The sequence below is a fragment of the Sceloporus occidentalis genome, unplaced genomic scaffold, assembly GCF_023333645.1.
Source record: "Sceloporus occidentalis isolate IW3139 unplaced genomic scaffold, rSceOcc1.0.p SCAF_123, whole genome shotgun sequence".
NCBI lineage: Eukaryota > Metazoa > Chordata > Lepidosauria > Squamata > Phrynosomatidae > Sceloporus > Sceloporus occidentalis.
In genome coordinates, this window is record NW_028317103.1 from 2,795,854 (window position 1) to 2,812,404 (window position 16,551).

A 16,551-nucleotide genomic window follows, 5' to 3' on the forward strand; every position below is an offset into this window, starting at 1 on the left:
TGCCATGCTACCATCACCACCACCCCCCTTACACATCCATGCTATCACACACACACACTCATTCACAAACATTTAAATACTCATTCATTCCATTAATCACACATACTTCACACATTAATCACAAAAACCCTCCCCACCCCCTTACCTGAACTGCAGATCTCCCACTCGCAGACTTCTGCAGGGGCCCGGCTGTGCGAGCAACTTCTCTGGCCCCGCCCCCAGAGGAAGGAGGGGGGAGGCAGAGTTATGTGAGGACTGTGCTAGCTTCCTGTTCTCCTGCAGCTAGTAAGAGTGACGCTGCTCGCGACCAAAGCCCGGTAAGCAGCCTGGCCCCAGCAGAATGAGGTCTGATTAGAAGACGACCTCGATTATAAGACAAGGGGTATTTTTCAGAGCATTTGCTCTGGAAAAAACCTTGTCTTATAATCGAGCAAATACGGTATTAATGCCAAAGTATTTAGAATACAATTTCATTAAAGTCCCTGTTGGTGTAATGGTCAGGTGTCCCAATACTTTTGCCCATAGTGTATTTTAACATATTATGTGCAAGCACATTAAATTATTTTTTCAATTTGTAGAGGACTGGAGAAAAATTACTGCAGGAATCCAGATAATGATAAGAGTCCATGGTGTTATACCACAGATCCCAGCGTGAGATGGGAATATTGCAATCTGAAAAAGTGCTTGGATATTCCACAAATAGAACAAAGGCCAGCAAAAACAACAAAACCCACTATAGTCACTTCACTTCCAGGTAATGCATTTTTTCATTCAATTTGCATTTACATATCATGCTTCATTGAGTCCTTCCTATGTTATAAAATTGTACTGCTAACCAATCCAAATTAGAGTGCAGAGCTGTGCAGAGAAAAAAGGTGAAAAAATTAAACCAATGTATTTTAAAAACCATTTCATACATCAATCAATCAAATAAGCATGCGACCCATAAACACAAGACTAATTAATAATATGTACAGAAAAAAATTATTGATCTTTTGTTAAAATGCACTGGTTTAATTTTTGCACTTGAAGTCTATACTGAAATTGTCTATATCTTACTTTTCAACTCTACAAGTCTACCCATTTGAGTAAACTGAGAATGTGTTCTGATTCCATAATTTGCATTCAATGTTGGATTTTTTTTCTAGATTGTATTGTAGGCAAAGGTGAAGATTACTATGGCACCAGGTCTAGAACTGTTAATGGTCATATATGCCAAGAATGGAGCTCTCAGTTGCCACATAATCACACAAGCTTCACACCATTAACACACCCTAACTCTCGATTGGAGAAAAATGTAAGATGTTTAAATCTACTTTAAATCTGCATATATGTTCTTCTATGTAAATGTGATTTGAGTGCTGGGGATGAGAAATGGAAGCCATGCAAATGTTTATAGGTGACAAACTTACATTTACACTTCAAATAGTAAAGGTAACAAAAGCTAAATACATTTCTTAAAACCCTTCTGCTCCCTTAGTAAATGTATCTAGTGTATCTGAGTATGCCTATGCCATTACATCACTGTGACCAACACATCTCTGAGTCATAGTTAAATTCCATAAGTGTCAAAATGTATGACAATCATTTTGCATCCATGATGTATCTGCTACAACTCCCTTCACCTCATCATCATTTTGGCTGAGGGTAGTGGAAGCTATCCGCAAAAGCTCAACTACCCATTTTTAAATTTAAATAAAATAAATATATTAATATAATTTTAGTGTTTTTATTTTTTTAATAATGGTGGAGGGGGTATCGGTGTAATTAAAGTTACTCATCTGTATGTCAGATTTTCCCTCCCCTGTATGCTGGCAAGTTGATTTCACAATAGACTAGGTTCCAACAAGCATTGAGGTTTTTTGAGGCATTGAGGGATTCCCCACATGGAGTCTAAGCATTTAAGTGTAAACAGAATTCTTACATAAACTCTTAAATGTACAAGACTTCCACCGGGGAAAGCCCCAGTACACTACAGACATAATTTTTGCAATAGCTTATTGCAATCACTACAGGGAATGGTATACAACTGCACATTACAAGCTAGAATTCTGGGTTAAAAAACCAATAAAATGTAAATAATACCCTTGGTCTCCTTAGGTATTTTATGCCTACATTATGAAAATAATTTGTTAAAAGAACACAAATCTTTAACGAATCGAGATTAACTAGATGCCGGTTTAAATTTAGACTGAAAGTGGTGGGATTGGTGTCATACATGTGAAACATCACAAATAGATCCAAGTACCTAACATCATCACGTCAGCTTAAGTGTGGATGTAGCAATGTTAGACATAATTGGCAAACTTATTTTCTTCTGCATTTTGTGAATCCTAGTTCTAAATAAATCGCAAAGCATATTGTATGTGAAACAATTGATTTTAATTATACAATGTACAGTTATTAAGATTAAAATGCTGTTTGCAAAAAAAGTTTGCCTGGAGGCTGTTGAAAACCACAATTTACTTTCCAATAGCCCAGATTAAATTTACAATGTGAACCAAATGAACAATTAGCTTTCTCCCCATTTAATTTTGTTTTCCACACAGTACTGCAGGAACCCTGATGGTGATATCAATGGACCATGGTGCTTCATTACAACACCTGGAACAATAAAATGGGACTACTGTGACATACCACGCTGTGGTAATTGTTATTTTTTACAATTAAAATAGCCTATTTTCTATTTATCTTTAAACAGTTTTGTCTTAGTTACCATTAATGGATTAATTGGATGTATAGTTTTTTTTTTTAGATTTTCAATATTATAGACTACCTACATAAAGGCATGTACCAAAGTACAGGAGGAGAAATGTCAGAGCAAGAGGTCATAATCCTAAACTTGAGGCTTGGATCTAAGGAAGTTTTACTTTACCAGGTAGTAAATAAGTGGAACCGCATCCCACCAAAAGTGGTAGATATTTACAGTAGAGGTATTCAAACATTCATGGGATAGACATAGTACTATGCTAGTAATCTGCCGTCAAATTTAATGCTTCTATGTTTGATAATCAAAAACTATTAAAAATATATTCCTTGTTAATATTGGTTTGCCCTTTTCAGTCCATTGGATTACATTAAATACATTAAATACAACAGCATAACTAGCTGGATGGTAGATGGGAAGTGGAATCAGATTTATGAGAGGACTAGTTTACCCACTTGAACTAAAATTTGCCTCAGTAAACTATACTGGTCCTGTATGACACTCTAATGTAAAACTCTTTGTATTTCCTGGTGCTTATCAGTACTAAGCCCACATCCAGAGGGACGCCTTAAATTGCTGATCTGAGTTCTTTTAATTTAACATAGATTATTACTTTTAATAATCTAATATCACTAGCCTTTCACTGCAGACAAACATAGAAACATAAAATGTGATGGCAGATAAGAACCCATCTAGCCTGTAATTTTTTCCTTATGTAAAACTCAGGGCTTAATCAGTCCTTGGTCTAGATTTAAATTCAAGTTAGCATTATGCCTATCCCATGCATATTTGAATTCCCTCAATGAAAATGCATCTAGCACTTCTGATGGGAAATGTTTCTACTTACATCTAAACCTCTAATCCTCTAGATTTAGATTATGACCTTTTGTTCTAACATTTCTACTCCCTTGAGATTTTTATCTCTCCTGTCTCTCTTCTCTCCTCTGAGCTGCGGACAGTGAGATCCATTAGTCTTCCTAATAATGTTTATCCTGCAAACCATTTACCATTTTAGTAGCCCTCCTCTGAACTCTCTCTGGAATGTCAATATCATTCTGGAGACAGAGTCTCAGGAACTGTATACAACACTCTAGGTCAGCGATGGCGAAACCTTCAGTTGTGGCACGCGGCAAGGTTACCAACTGACAGGGCCAGCCTTTGGGGTGTGGGGGAGGAGAGAAAGGGGCACCAAGCGGTCCCTCATGAAAAAGTTTTCAGCAACTGCTTGGCGCCCTTCTGTTTTCTCCCACCTCCCTCTGTGCTGCCCTGACTGCAACGGTGGGAGTGCAAGGCCTCTGCCTTGGTCGCGGTGCCGGTATTTCATGCTGAGCGCGGGAATATGATGACAGAAGAGGCCTTGCGTTCCCACCACAGGACTTCAGCAGGGTAAGTAAACTACAAAGGAAGGGGGGGGTAGAGGGGTAGAGGTAGATTTCAAGTATATATATTATTGAAATAGAGTGAGAATAAGTGAAATAATTAATAATTAATATGTGGATGAATTCTGTGAATGAGTGAGAGAATGAATGAATGGGTGGATGAATTGTGTGACTGAGAGTTTGAATTAATGAGTGGATGAATGATGTGAGCGAATGAATTAATTAATTGTGAATAAATTGTGTATAAATGAGAGAATGAATGAATTAATGTGTGGATGAATTGATTGAATGATTTTTGAAAATGCATTCATGAATATGTGTAAATTATTTGTGTGAATGAGTGAGATAATGATTGTGTGAATGAGAGTGAATGAGTGTATTTTTGTTATACACTGATATCATTTCAGTGCAAATGCTAATGTTATTTAATAAAATCCTTTTCACTAATAGACCCCTCTTTTCATGTGTTTCTGTGCTTAAAAAAACCTAATTTATATGGGCAAGTTGATTTACTCTGTTGTGTATAGTGATTTTGTACTGAAAAACACTTTACGTGTTTAATACGCAATGTTGGCACTTTGAGGTCTGCAACTTAGTTTGATGCAGAAATTTGGGCACTCTGGCCCAAAAATGTTCTCCATCACTACTCTAGGCGATGTTTGTAAAGTGACAGAAGGTCCTCCATCATTCTGCTACTAATCTCTCTAGTTATACAACCCAGAACCCTACTTTTTTCTGCTTAGACTTATGTCCTCTGAAAAAGTACCTTCCTGATTTTGAGGGGTTGTGGGGATCATGGGCCAGTTGCGTGGAGGGGCGTCCTCTGATCTCCCCCGACTGGCTCAGGTAGCTATGAAATCAATGCTGTTTCAGCACAGTCCTCAATTACAGTTCCCACTAACCCACCTAACAACCCTCTACAAGTAAGCATCACAAGGTGGCTCTTCAGGTAAGGAGGACGAACATTAACTTTTATCCCTGGTCCTGCGCCTAGTCACGCCCCCCAACACCAGTGTCTCAGTTCAGACACATGACATGTTGGGTGTACGTATATATATATATATATATATATATATATATATATATATAGCAAAATAATATGGGACCACCTCTTATTATTTTCATGTTTTTTTGTAACAATAAAATGGAAATAAAATACAAGTGGACATGAATCCACTACAATATGGAGTATAGTTTCAAAACTAAAACATACATTAAAATATCAATTTAATGTTTCTGGTCACATTACATTCTTATTGGTTCACTGTTTCTACATTTTGTCTCCATTAGCCTCTACTGAAATTGAATGTGGAAAACCAAAAAGAAAACAGAAAAAGTGTTTTGGTAGAATAGTTGGTGGATGTGAAGCAATACCCCATTCTTGGCCCTGGCAAATAAGCCTTCGAACAAAGTAATTATATATGTATATATTTTTTGTATTCTGTAATAATATCAAAGAACACTTTTAGGTCCTGGATTAGAAAAAAATGCAGTAGTGGTTGTGAGTAGTAGTTTGCTATTACAATCTCTCTTTTGTATGTGTGTCTATACTTTTCTTACATTGTAATTTTGTCTCCCACTATTTGTTGTCATGTTATCAGAGACAATAATATCTTACCTATATATAAAGAAGAAAAGCAAGCTTGTTCACAATGTTTACAGTCGTGAGTCATAGTTGTAATTACATGCAACTGTGATGCCATACAAATATGGTTTGTTGCTCAAAGAAGAGCTTACAACATTTCCATGAAAAGGCTATGATGTTCAGGATTCTGGCAAGGGGCAAGGTTTTGCTTTTTATTACGGGGCAGCTTGGCTAGAATTCCCCAATTAGCTTAATATTAGTAGCATTTTACTGCATGCAAACATAGAAACATAGAATTTTAGGGCTGATAACCACTATGCTAATTTTTTCCGAGTAAATACTCAGACTGTAATAAGTCCTTGTTCTTGTCTTAGATTCAGGATAGTTTATGCATTCCCTCATTGTGTTTACCTCCACCACTTCTGATAGGAGACCGTACAGTTTATCTACCACCCTCCCAGTAAAGTAAAACTTACGTACATTACATCTAAACAAGCTCAGAGGGATTTACCTGAAAAATCCAGACACATTATTACTAAAGGGTCACTCCAGCCATCATATGCACTTTAATGCATATTACTGCTGCATGATCCCTTTAAATTGTCATGGTGTCCCTTTTGAAAATACTGCAGAATCCTCCCATGAGCATTTGCCCCATCACCACCAGCTTTTTTGCTTGCAGAAGATATGTTCGACTAGACACATCGTCATGAACATGGTAGACTTACCTGCAGTCAGTTAAAGAACTAGCACAGCGAATGCTGCGGATGGGGGTCAGTTCAGAACCTGTGAGCAAACATCAAAAAACATTAATAATTGGTTGCTGCAAAATACAACTACTAAAAATTGCTTTGGAGTTTAATATAAATATATATATTATACTATTCTATTTTTTTCCAGCTTTGGAATGCACTTTTGTGGAGGAACCTTAATTGCTCCTCAGTGGGTTATCACAGCTGCACACTGCTTGGAACGGTATGTGTTTTTTGGCTTATATCGGGAACAATTTTGGTGACATGATATGTACATTAAAAAATTAATAGCCCGGCATCTCTGTGAAACACTCTATAGATCTGCTTGGACAGTATTTTTTTAAATCCTACTGATCTCCACATATAGCAGTATTGCATTTAAGGACTCTAGCATATACATACCTTGTCTGCCACTTTCATATATACTGATGCCCTCCAGGTTCAGACTGGCCAACTGGCACACCAGGCACTGGCCGACAGCTCCCCGTACGATTATGAAAACGTAATGTGTGTACATATCCAGCCGTCGGCCACACTTAAGAGGCCAGTCCGGCCCTGATGACCTCCACAACTGAACAATTCTTACAAAGCTGCATTCCGAGCCCTAAGAAATTAGAACATTTAATTACTTAACACCATAAGTTACATGATATATACATTAAACATACAGGATTGATTGTTGAAAGTGGCAAAGGGGAATTTATATCTAGTCTTAATCCAGCGAGTTCCAACACACAGTATCCAAAAGGCTCATATGTAAAGGGAAGAGAAAAAAGAAAAAAAATCAAGTTTTTTGTAGTATATCAAAGTGGGTCTCAAAAAACTCTATTAAGCAGATCTGACCTTTACAATTTAAAGGCCATAAATATGCCCATACATAGAGTGTGATGATCTCCTTAGGAGTTTCTGTATCCCACACCGGTACTTGTAGATAAAGAAGGTAGGCAGCGGAGGGGAGTAGATAAAAACGATCATTTTAATGTATAAAAGAAAGGCAAACTTGTTGTCCTCCGTTTCGGATGTTACAGAGTCCAGGCTTAAAATAATAATATCCCAAGTGATATACTACATAATCTTAAGTATAATATGCACAGTTTACCCCATTTTCAGTCCTAAAAGGAGGTGCTTATTATACCTGACAAAACTTTACCTGTAAACCATGGTGCAACTCGGCAATGGCTAAGCTGCTTGCATCTAAAAGTTAGGAAATTACCGTATTTGCTTGATTATAAGATGGGTTTTTTTTCAGAACAATATCCCTCATCTTATATCCAAGGTCGTTTTATAGAGGTCTGACTATAAGACTAAGATCCAGATTCCCCACAGTGCAGCAGGGGACCAGGATCCTCCTCTCTGGCAGCCAGTGGATGTCTGCAATGCGCACAGACAACCTTCTTTGCTGTGGGCACTTCTGCCGGGGCTTATATGACGGCGCCCTGGCAAGACATGACCTTCCGGTGCTCATTCATAAACACTCCGGCAGAAGCCCCGGCCAGCAGCGGAGGTTGTCTACGCCCATTGCGCAGAGGTTCACCGGCTGCCAGAGAGGAGGATCCCCACAGCGCTGCAGAAGACCTGTATCATCCTCTCTGACAGCCGGTGAGCGATGCGCACAGACAACCTCCACTGCTACCCGACACTTCCACCGGGGCTTCTTTGACAGAGCACCGGCATGCCGTGACCTTCTGGTGCTCAGTCATAGAAGCCCCGGCGGAATTCCCGGCTAGCACCAGAGGTTGTCAGCGGGCATTGCGCAGACATCCAGCGGCTGCCCCCACTTGACACCAGGGAGTCTGGAGCACGGGTGACAAGTCTAGGGATGCATCGGTAAATCGGGGAGGGCATATAGGGGGGTATAGGGCAAATAGGGCGGAATAAGATATATATGGGGGGCAGAGTGGTAAATTGGGGGTATAAGGCATATCTCAGCGGCAGAGTGGCATATAGGGGGTATAAGGCATATCAGCGGCAGAGTGGCATATAGGGGGGCTAAGTGGCATATCAGGGATGCAGAGTGGCATGAAGGGGGTATAACGCATATCAGGGGGCAGAGTGGCATATAGGGGGGAAAAGTGGCATATCAGGGAGGCAGAGTGGCATATAGGGGATATAAGGTATATCTGGGGGGCAGAGTAGCAAGCCGGGGGGCAGATGTGCATAACTAGGGGGCAGGTTGCCAAATAAAAAGAAATAAAACCAAAAAATTTATTTTTCTCAATCATAGTTTTTATTAAATATAAAAAAATAGTTTACATGTGAATTAATATTTTTTCTTATAGGGTGGTCTTATTCAGGCTTTTTCTTTTTTTCTAAATTAATATTCAAATTTGGGGGGTCATCTTATAATCAGGGTTGTCTTAAAATTGAGCAAAACAGTACATGATATCTCGTGCTCAGATTAAGTCAGCGTGCTGGGAACACTGATCAAAATGGCTTTGCTTATAGGGGTGAGCACGACTGCCAGCAAAGCCCTCTCTATCAGTGTTCTCTCAGTCCCAGAATGCTAAATTTGAGCACCAGAATATTACATCATTTTCCAGTGCTCAGATGCTGGCAGCTTGTAAACTGTAACTGCGGGGTACTTACCTTCTGTCTGTCCCAACCGCCGTTCTTCTGAAACCCCTCGACGCCTGTAGCCACTGGCAGGTTTCCTGAACACAGACTGCATGGACTCTGGTTCTGTGTACACGCGCGCCACCATGCGGCCTCTTATAGGAACTACCCTTGTGCGTTCCAAGCCTCCGTTTCATGCTGGGCGGGAAATGCAATTAGTATGTCTATTTAAACCTGGCTGTTGCATTAGCTCATTGCCTGTGATAGTGCCTTGTGCGTGTTGGCTGTGCTTATTAAATACCTTGTGATTTTGGCTTCTGACCTTGGCTTGTTTTTGACGTTCCTGTCTATCTCCTGTGTTTGACCCGGCTTGTTTTTGATTATCCTGTCCTCGCCTACTCCTGACTTCGGCTCCGTGTAACGACTACTCTTTTGCCTGCTGCTACCAGTATACTGCTCTGCTCCTGTACCGGTGGATGATACCAAGTTCCTGCACTGCTGGTCCTTTAGCCGTGACATAAACACTGTGAGGAGAAGAACACACCCATTCAAACACCATACATTAACACACACTCTCTAACGCCCACACATTAACATGTACCCACTGACTCAAACACCATTAACTAACACATAAACACTTATTCTAACACCATACACTAACTCATACACACTCACTCTGTCTCTTTTCTTATTGCCGCTAACAATAAGCTCACACCTGGTGTTCTTAAACTATACTCTGACACACACTCATGCTAACACTGAACACTAACAGCCCCACATGCTAACAGTTACTCATGCTAACATCATATAGATACACTACAATACACAAACTTTACTACCATATGCTGACACACACACACTCACCATACACTAACGCACACTCTAACACCAAATAACAACACACAAACACATGCTAACAGTATACACACACTAATGCTTTAAAGTAACACACACACTACTGTCATACATTAACACTCACACCACACACACATACATACACTCACTCTCCCTCTGAAAGCCCCTGAAAGTTGCTCAGGTCCTGTAGTCTAAAAAAAAACCCTGGTCCATAAAGGGTTAAGATTATCACTGCATCAAATGCTTATACACAAAAACAAATGTGTTTTGAGAGATGTGGAGTGCTGGGACAGTTTTTTTTTTTTTCTTGGATCTGGTTTCCCAGATTTTAGACTGATGGTATTCAATCTTATTAAATAGTATGTATGTACATATTGGGGAATTATTATAATTTTTTAAAGCAACAACGTATTTCACATCAAAGTGCAATATGAAGAACAATTTAAATACATCAATATCTAAAGGGAACTGATATGTGGTTTTCTCTGTTTCCTAGTAAGTCAAGTAATGTCTATAGCACATTTTTTTTATTTTTTAAAACAGATCAAACAGGCCGTCGTCATACAAGGTATACCTTGGAATACATAAAGAAAATGGCAATGAGCCCTCCAAACAAGTCAGAGATGTTGAGAAGTTAGTAAAGGGACTTGGTAATGCGGACATTGCCTTACTGAAACTGAAAAGGTAAAATGCAAAGGGTTATGTGTAAAGAATATTTCTGGTGTAAAGAGTGAAACATCGTCTTATGAGATGGTTTTTACTGATTTGGATGTCCAATTGGTTGCTATGGTGATGACTATTTTTTTAGCTTCATAGTTACATAGTAATGTAAAGTTTCCAATTCAGGCAGTTTGTTTTTTATTTACAAAAAATAAATTATTACATAATTTATTGTTCCTAGCTCAAAATGATTACTGTCATGCATCTAATGTATTTTTCCTGTTTGGTGGCTACATTTTTTTAGACTTTTTACGTTATTAAAATTGAAGAGGCAGAAAATGTGTGCATTTACCCCTTGAGGACCGGTTATTTATTTATTTATTTATTATCATGTTTGCATTTTGAAAATTAGATTATTTTATGCTTTGGTAAATGTACACTCACTGTCCACTTTATTAGGTACACCTGTTCAATTGCTTGTTAACACAAGTAGCTAATCTGCCAATCACATGGCAGCAACTCAATTAATTTAGACATGTAGACGTCAATCCAACTGCTGAAGTTCAAACCAAGCATCAAAATGGGGATGAAAGGGGATTTAAGTGACTTTGAACATTGCATGGTTATTGGTGCCAGACTGTGTGGTCTGAGTGTTTTAGAAACTGCTGGGATTTTTACTCACAGCCATCTCTAGGGTTTACAGAGAATGGTCCGAAAAAGAGAAAATATTCAGTATGTGGCAGTTGTGTCGATGCAGAAATGCCTTGTTGAAGTCAGAGGTCAGAGGAAATGGGCAGAATGGTTCGAGATGACAACCAAGGTATGCAGAATACCATCTCTGAACACACAACACATCGAACCTTGAAGCAGATGGGCTACAGCAGCAGATCATACTGGGTGCCACTCCTGTAAGCTAAGAACAGGAAACTGAGGCTACAATCTACACAGGCTCACCAAAATTGGACAATGGAAGAGTGGAAGAACGTTGCCTGGTCTGATGAGTCTCGATTGCAGCTGCGACATTCAGATGGCAGGGTCAGAATTTGGTGTAAGCAACATGAAAGCATGGATCCATCCTACCTTGTATCAAAGGTTTAAGCTGGTGGTGGTGTAATGGTGTTGCGGACATTTTCTTGGAACACTTTGGGCCCCTTAGTACCAATTGAATGTTTCTAGCACCTTGTAGAAAGTATGCCATGAAGGGAGTTCTGAAGGCAAAAGGGGGTCCAACCCGGTACTAGCAAGGTGTACCTAATAAAGTGGCCAGTGCTTGTATATTAGAAACATATCCTTATGTAAAGAAAGTTATTTATTTTGTCTATACTTAACTACTCTTCCTTGTCCTACAGCCCAGCTTTGATAACAGATGAAGTTCTCCCGGCATGCTTACCATCTCCTAACTATGTAGTACCAGATAGAGCAGAATGTTTTGTGACTGGGTGGGGTGAAACACAAGGTGAGATGCACTAAATAAGTGGATTTTGCAGCAGCCAGAAAAATGTATATTTAAAGTAATAATAAATGATTAATTTTCTAAGTGACTTTAGCACTCATAATAATATACACTGGATTAAGAATAACATATAATATATAACATATTGAATTTGATATCTAGTATGGGCCCTAAGGAATATTTGTAGCAAAACATAGCATTAGAGGAACATTGCAGCCATTGTATGCATTTTAATGTTTTTGCCTATTTTCCTGTCCCCAACTCGTAAACTTGCAGATGTAGTTGACTGCATAAAACTCAAAATCAACTACACAATTTGTGTCAATATTGGCAGTTGAAAGCATCTAGTGACTCTCCCGTTGAAATCAATGGAAGCAATTATGTGCCCTTGTGGTCTCTAGGGGCATTGGATTTGTCTGGAGTTAAGGATTCACACATGTATAATGCTGAACACCACTGATTTATAAAATATAAATCAGTATAAAATATTTATAAAATAAAAAAATGTATTTAAAGGTTACATTCAAATATGCTATGTTAAACATTTGAGTGAGTGTTGAAAACCTACAGTAATAATAATAAAAAATCGATATAATTTTTTAAGAAGCCCCAACTTCCTTAGTAAATGTATATTCCTTGAAAAATGTGTTGTGCTGGGTAACAATGGATACATATATTTTTTTATTGCAAACTGTAGGATGTTTTTTAATATCAACCTTATTGTTACCAGACGAGGCAGGGCTGCCATTAGAAAGCGTGGGGCCCAGTACAGTGTTAAAGCTTCAGCCCATGGGCCCCTACCATCAGGCTGCCCCATGTCCATCCGATTGCCCTGCCTATTACACCACCCATGTTGCACTTATCACCTGCCTTATAATTTTGCCATAAGCACACTTTATGAGAGGGTGAGCCAAGGGTTAAAATGTCCTTTAAAACCTGTTTTTTTTAAATGCTTGGGTGCCAAAAGGGTAAATATTCCACATATGTTGCTTATTAGTGTGTTGCACATTTATTGATTTACAGGCACAGGTAAAGAAGGTGTACTGAAAGAAGCTGGATTTCCTGTTATTGAGAACAAAGTATGTAACAGTCCAGAGTACCTTAACAATAAAGTCACAAGTAAGGAGCTCTGTGCAGGAAATATCCAAGGTGGCATTGACACTTGTCAGGTGAGTAACACCATATTACTTTCAAAATTTGCTATTCAGTATACACACTGGCTGAGCCTAGGATGCTTACATTAAAAAAAAAATTTTTTCCAAGATTGTGTTGGAATTCTAAGAATTCCTCTGGTGGACAGGGTTGCCACCTCAAAAAAGTACTGGCAATAGTTGTGGGTCGGTGAGGGCGGAGATACAAAAGGGCAGGGCAGTGAAGGGTGAAGCAATAATGGAATGTGTTTGGGTGCAAATATGGAGCACACAAGCTCTTAGGGTGCATAGATATCACAGAGGCACGACGAGAGACGAGCAAAGCCTCTTCCAGTGAGGGCTATTTCTGCCATTCAGGGACACAGCATGCAAATGATGAGATTACACACCAGGCGTATAATATATATTAGACTTGTGCACGGGCCCATAATCATTTTGGACATTTTGTTTGTTTGTTTTTGGGTCATTCATTTTGGGACATTCATTTTGGGACAACAGTTTCCTCTATCTGTCCCTCAGGCCTGTCAGTGCCCCCTTGACCCTCCCCCTGCCTTGTACCTGGCACTTCACCTCCTCATTTACCTTTTCCAGCCATTTTCTGGTCTCTTCTGATCTCTCTGACAGGAAAGGTAGGGGAAGGGAGGAAAGAGAGGGGAGTCAGTATGTGAGATAGTGTCCTGCCGCAGAGAAAAAAAACGACAAGAGATAGGGGATGGAGTGTAGTGCAACAGAAGCAACCATAAATTATAACATGACACTTGCTTGTCTGTAGAGGTAAATTCTTACAGGCACTGAAATCGTAAGTTGTCGTTTGCATATTAATTATGCTCCCCAGAGATTTTTACATTCTACTTAATGTAAGGAACACTTTCTTTACTGAGGGGTTGGTTGGTATTTGAAACAATCTCCCAGCAGAAGAAGCTTGAGGTCCACAGAACCCCTGAGATTTGTACTTTTGTTCAATTTAATAAAGTCTTTGCTGTATTTGCTAATGCTGAATGCTTAATAAGCAGCATTTGTTACATTTATTGAACCTTAACCACATTTTATGAGAATATTGCCAAAAATGCTTATCACAGTTTATTAAACTGCCTGACCCATCTTGGCAACCATCCCAGAAAATGTTTGAGAGCCCGCACTGCACAAAAAATAGAGGCTTTTGCGTTGCCAGTATTTTACTGAAGGCTGCATCAACTTCAAAGCATTGAAAACTGGCTGTGCCGTTAGAAAAAACGGCCGGGCGGCAACCCTACTGATGGAGTATGAACAAGTATGCATGCATGTACCATCTTCTCTGTTTTGTCACAGCATGCTAGGTGCACAGAGCCATATATTGTGTTTACCAGCTGTCCACTATGCTGGAATTTTATAAATATGAAAAAACACAATACAATTCGTATTAGTTGGCGTTAATATTTATGAAATAATTAATATTATTAATGAATTTCAATGTTAATTAAATTTTCTGTTTTTTACAGGGTGACAGTGGAGGACCCCTTTCTTGTTTTGATGGAGAAAAATATATGCTACAAGGGGTTACTTCTTGGGGTCTTGGCTGTGCACAGGCCATGAAGCCTGGTGTTTATGTGCGTGTCTCTATGTTTATCTCATGGATTGAAAAGACAATGAAGGAAAATTAAGGGATGTACTATTATGTTTTGGAATCAGTGGGAATACAAAAATACTAAAAATAAAAACAGTTTATACCAATGTTTTGCTTCCTGTTTAGAGTAGAAATTGCATAGGGAGCTCAGTCCCCTTGTGTATACTATATAAAATAAGGTAATGTCACAGCATTTTGTTATTATATATATTATATTTTTATATATGTGGTAAGATATTTTTCAGTAGCTTCTAACTTTTCAATGTAAAACAGAGGCATTAGTATGCTTGATAGTGTTTTCAACTAAACAAACTGACAGTGTAGTAGTTATATTAGTAGGAATGTTATGCTTGTCATAGTAATTCATAACATTTTACAATATCATAATCAAAAGTGAGATTCGTAGATTTTTCTTACTTATTTGCCATCTGAAAAGCCAGCTGTCAATTAAAGCCCTAAACACGTTACATTTTTAAAAAATATCATTTTAACATATATTACTGTAACTGTAAGATACTTTGCTCTAGAGCACTGTGGTATCCTAATACACAACAATCATTCTAAGATCCAAAATCCACCAACAAACAAAAGAGGAAATTTTGGAGGACATACAAAAAGCAAGAGCAAAGGTAAAACCCACTTGGAGTTTGGGGTTGGGGTATAGAAAGGATGAGACTGGTGAAAAATAAAAACACCTTAACATATAACATAACACATAACTTTATTGGATTGGTCCAGATTCTATAAATCCAAGTGTCTAGCACACAATCTAATTTTGCTGAATTGGCAATTGAACATATATTGCCACAAAAATGTGAATAGTGTATAAAGTGAAACTATAGCTTGAGAGATAAGGTTAATGTAATTGTCTAAATATACAGGCTGATATGAGTACAATTAAAACGTTTTCCTGGGCAGACAGAATTCTGCTGATACAAACACTAGGAGAGATACATTGGTGAAAGGCCATCGTAAAAATCAGGGACTGTAGTGCGATTACTAGGGCTCCTTTTTCGAAAATGAAGGAATAATTTTGAAAGTCCAATACAAGAAGACAAAGACACCAAAAATTGCTTGTCAATTGTATTTTTGTGAATATAAATGAGTAACAAAATGCTATAGAACTACACATCATTTCAACTTTTATAACAAAATGTGTAGCAAACATCAAAAGTACATACCAAATATACCATAAGTAATATAATTTAATCAACACCATTCATGAAAATACATGTGAAAAAATATTTGTGAAAACAGAAATATGATCATAAAATACTTTTTAGTTTTACAAAACACAGTAATATAAATGTAAAAATCCAAAACCTAAACCTTTAATTGAATGAATATGAAGACACATGGTAATTCTTGCTTACTTATCACATGGACATAATAAAGAGCAAAATGTAGGCAAAATATAAAACTGCCAAAAATTATGAAACTAACTAAACCTGTATTGGCCATATGTGCAAAGTGCACATGTACTTAGCTCCAGCTGACCAACTTGGACTTCAATTCAAGGGATTCAAAGTCAAGGATACCCAGTAAATAACTTCAGTGCACATATAATATGAACTACCCACTTCTTAAAGAATTGGTGATTGAACTAAAACTACCTCAAACTATTAGTTACTATGTCATGATGAATTTTAAAGTCTACAAAACAATGAGATAATTCTAGTGTCAAGTCATTGACTTACTAATGAATGGAAATACTCATTAATGTACTACTGAGGTTGATAATTGATTTTTTTTCCCCCCACTATATTATATTTTCATGCTAAAATCAAAGTCATAAGTTTGTCACTAACTTCTATATAGATGTTACGCATGGAAATAACCTTTTATGGTAAACA

General features: G+C 38.1%; 1 protein-coding gene across 1 annotated transcript in view; it reads left to right on the plus strand.

Moving 5' to 3' along the window:
- Nucleotides 1–14,735, plus strand: part of LOC149282103 (plasminogen-like) — a 49,386-nt gene extending 34,651 nt beyond the window's left edge. Inside the window, exons 12-20 of the mRNA XM_089498630.1 lie at nucleotides 579–754; nucleotides 1,149–1,297; nucleotides 2,550–2,646; nucleotides 5,377–5,497; nucleotides 6,572–6,646; nucleotides 10,375–10,515; nucleotides 11,841–11,947; nucleotides 12,968–13,113; nucleotides 14,574–14,735. Coding sequence (XP_089354756.1) covers nucleotides 579–754; nucleotides 1,149–1,297; nucleotides 2,550–2,646; nucleotides 5,377–5,497; nucleotides 6,572–6,646; nucleotides 10,375–10,515; nucleotides 11,841–11,947; nucleotides 12,968–13,113; nucleotides 14,574–14,735 — 1,174 coding nt within the window. The remainder of the gene's footprint in view (nucleotides 1–578; nucleotides 755–1,148; nucleotides 1,298–2,549; nucleotides 2,647–5,376; nucleotides 5,498–6,571; nucleotides 6,647–10,374; nucleotides 10,516–11,840; nucleotides 11,948–12,967; nucleotides 13,114–14,573) is intronic.
- Nucleotides 14,736–16,551: the final 1,816 nt, after the last annotated feature.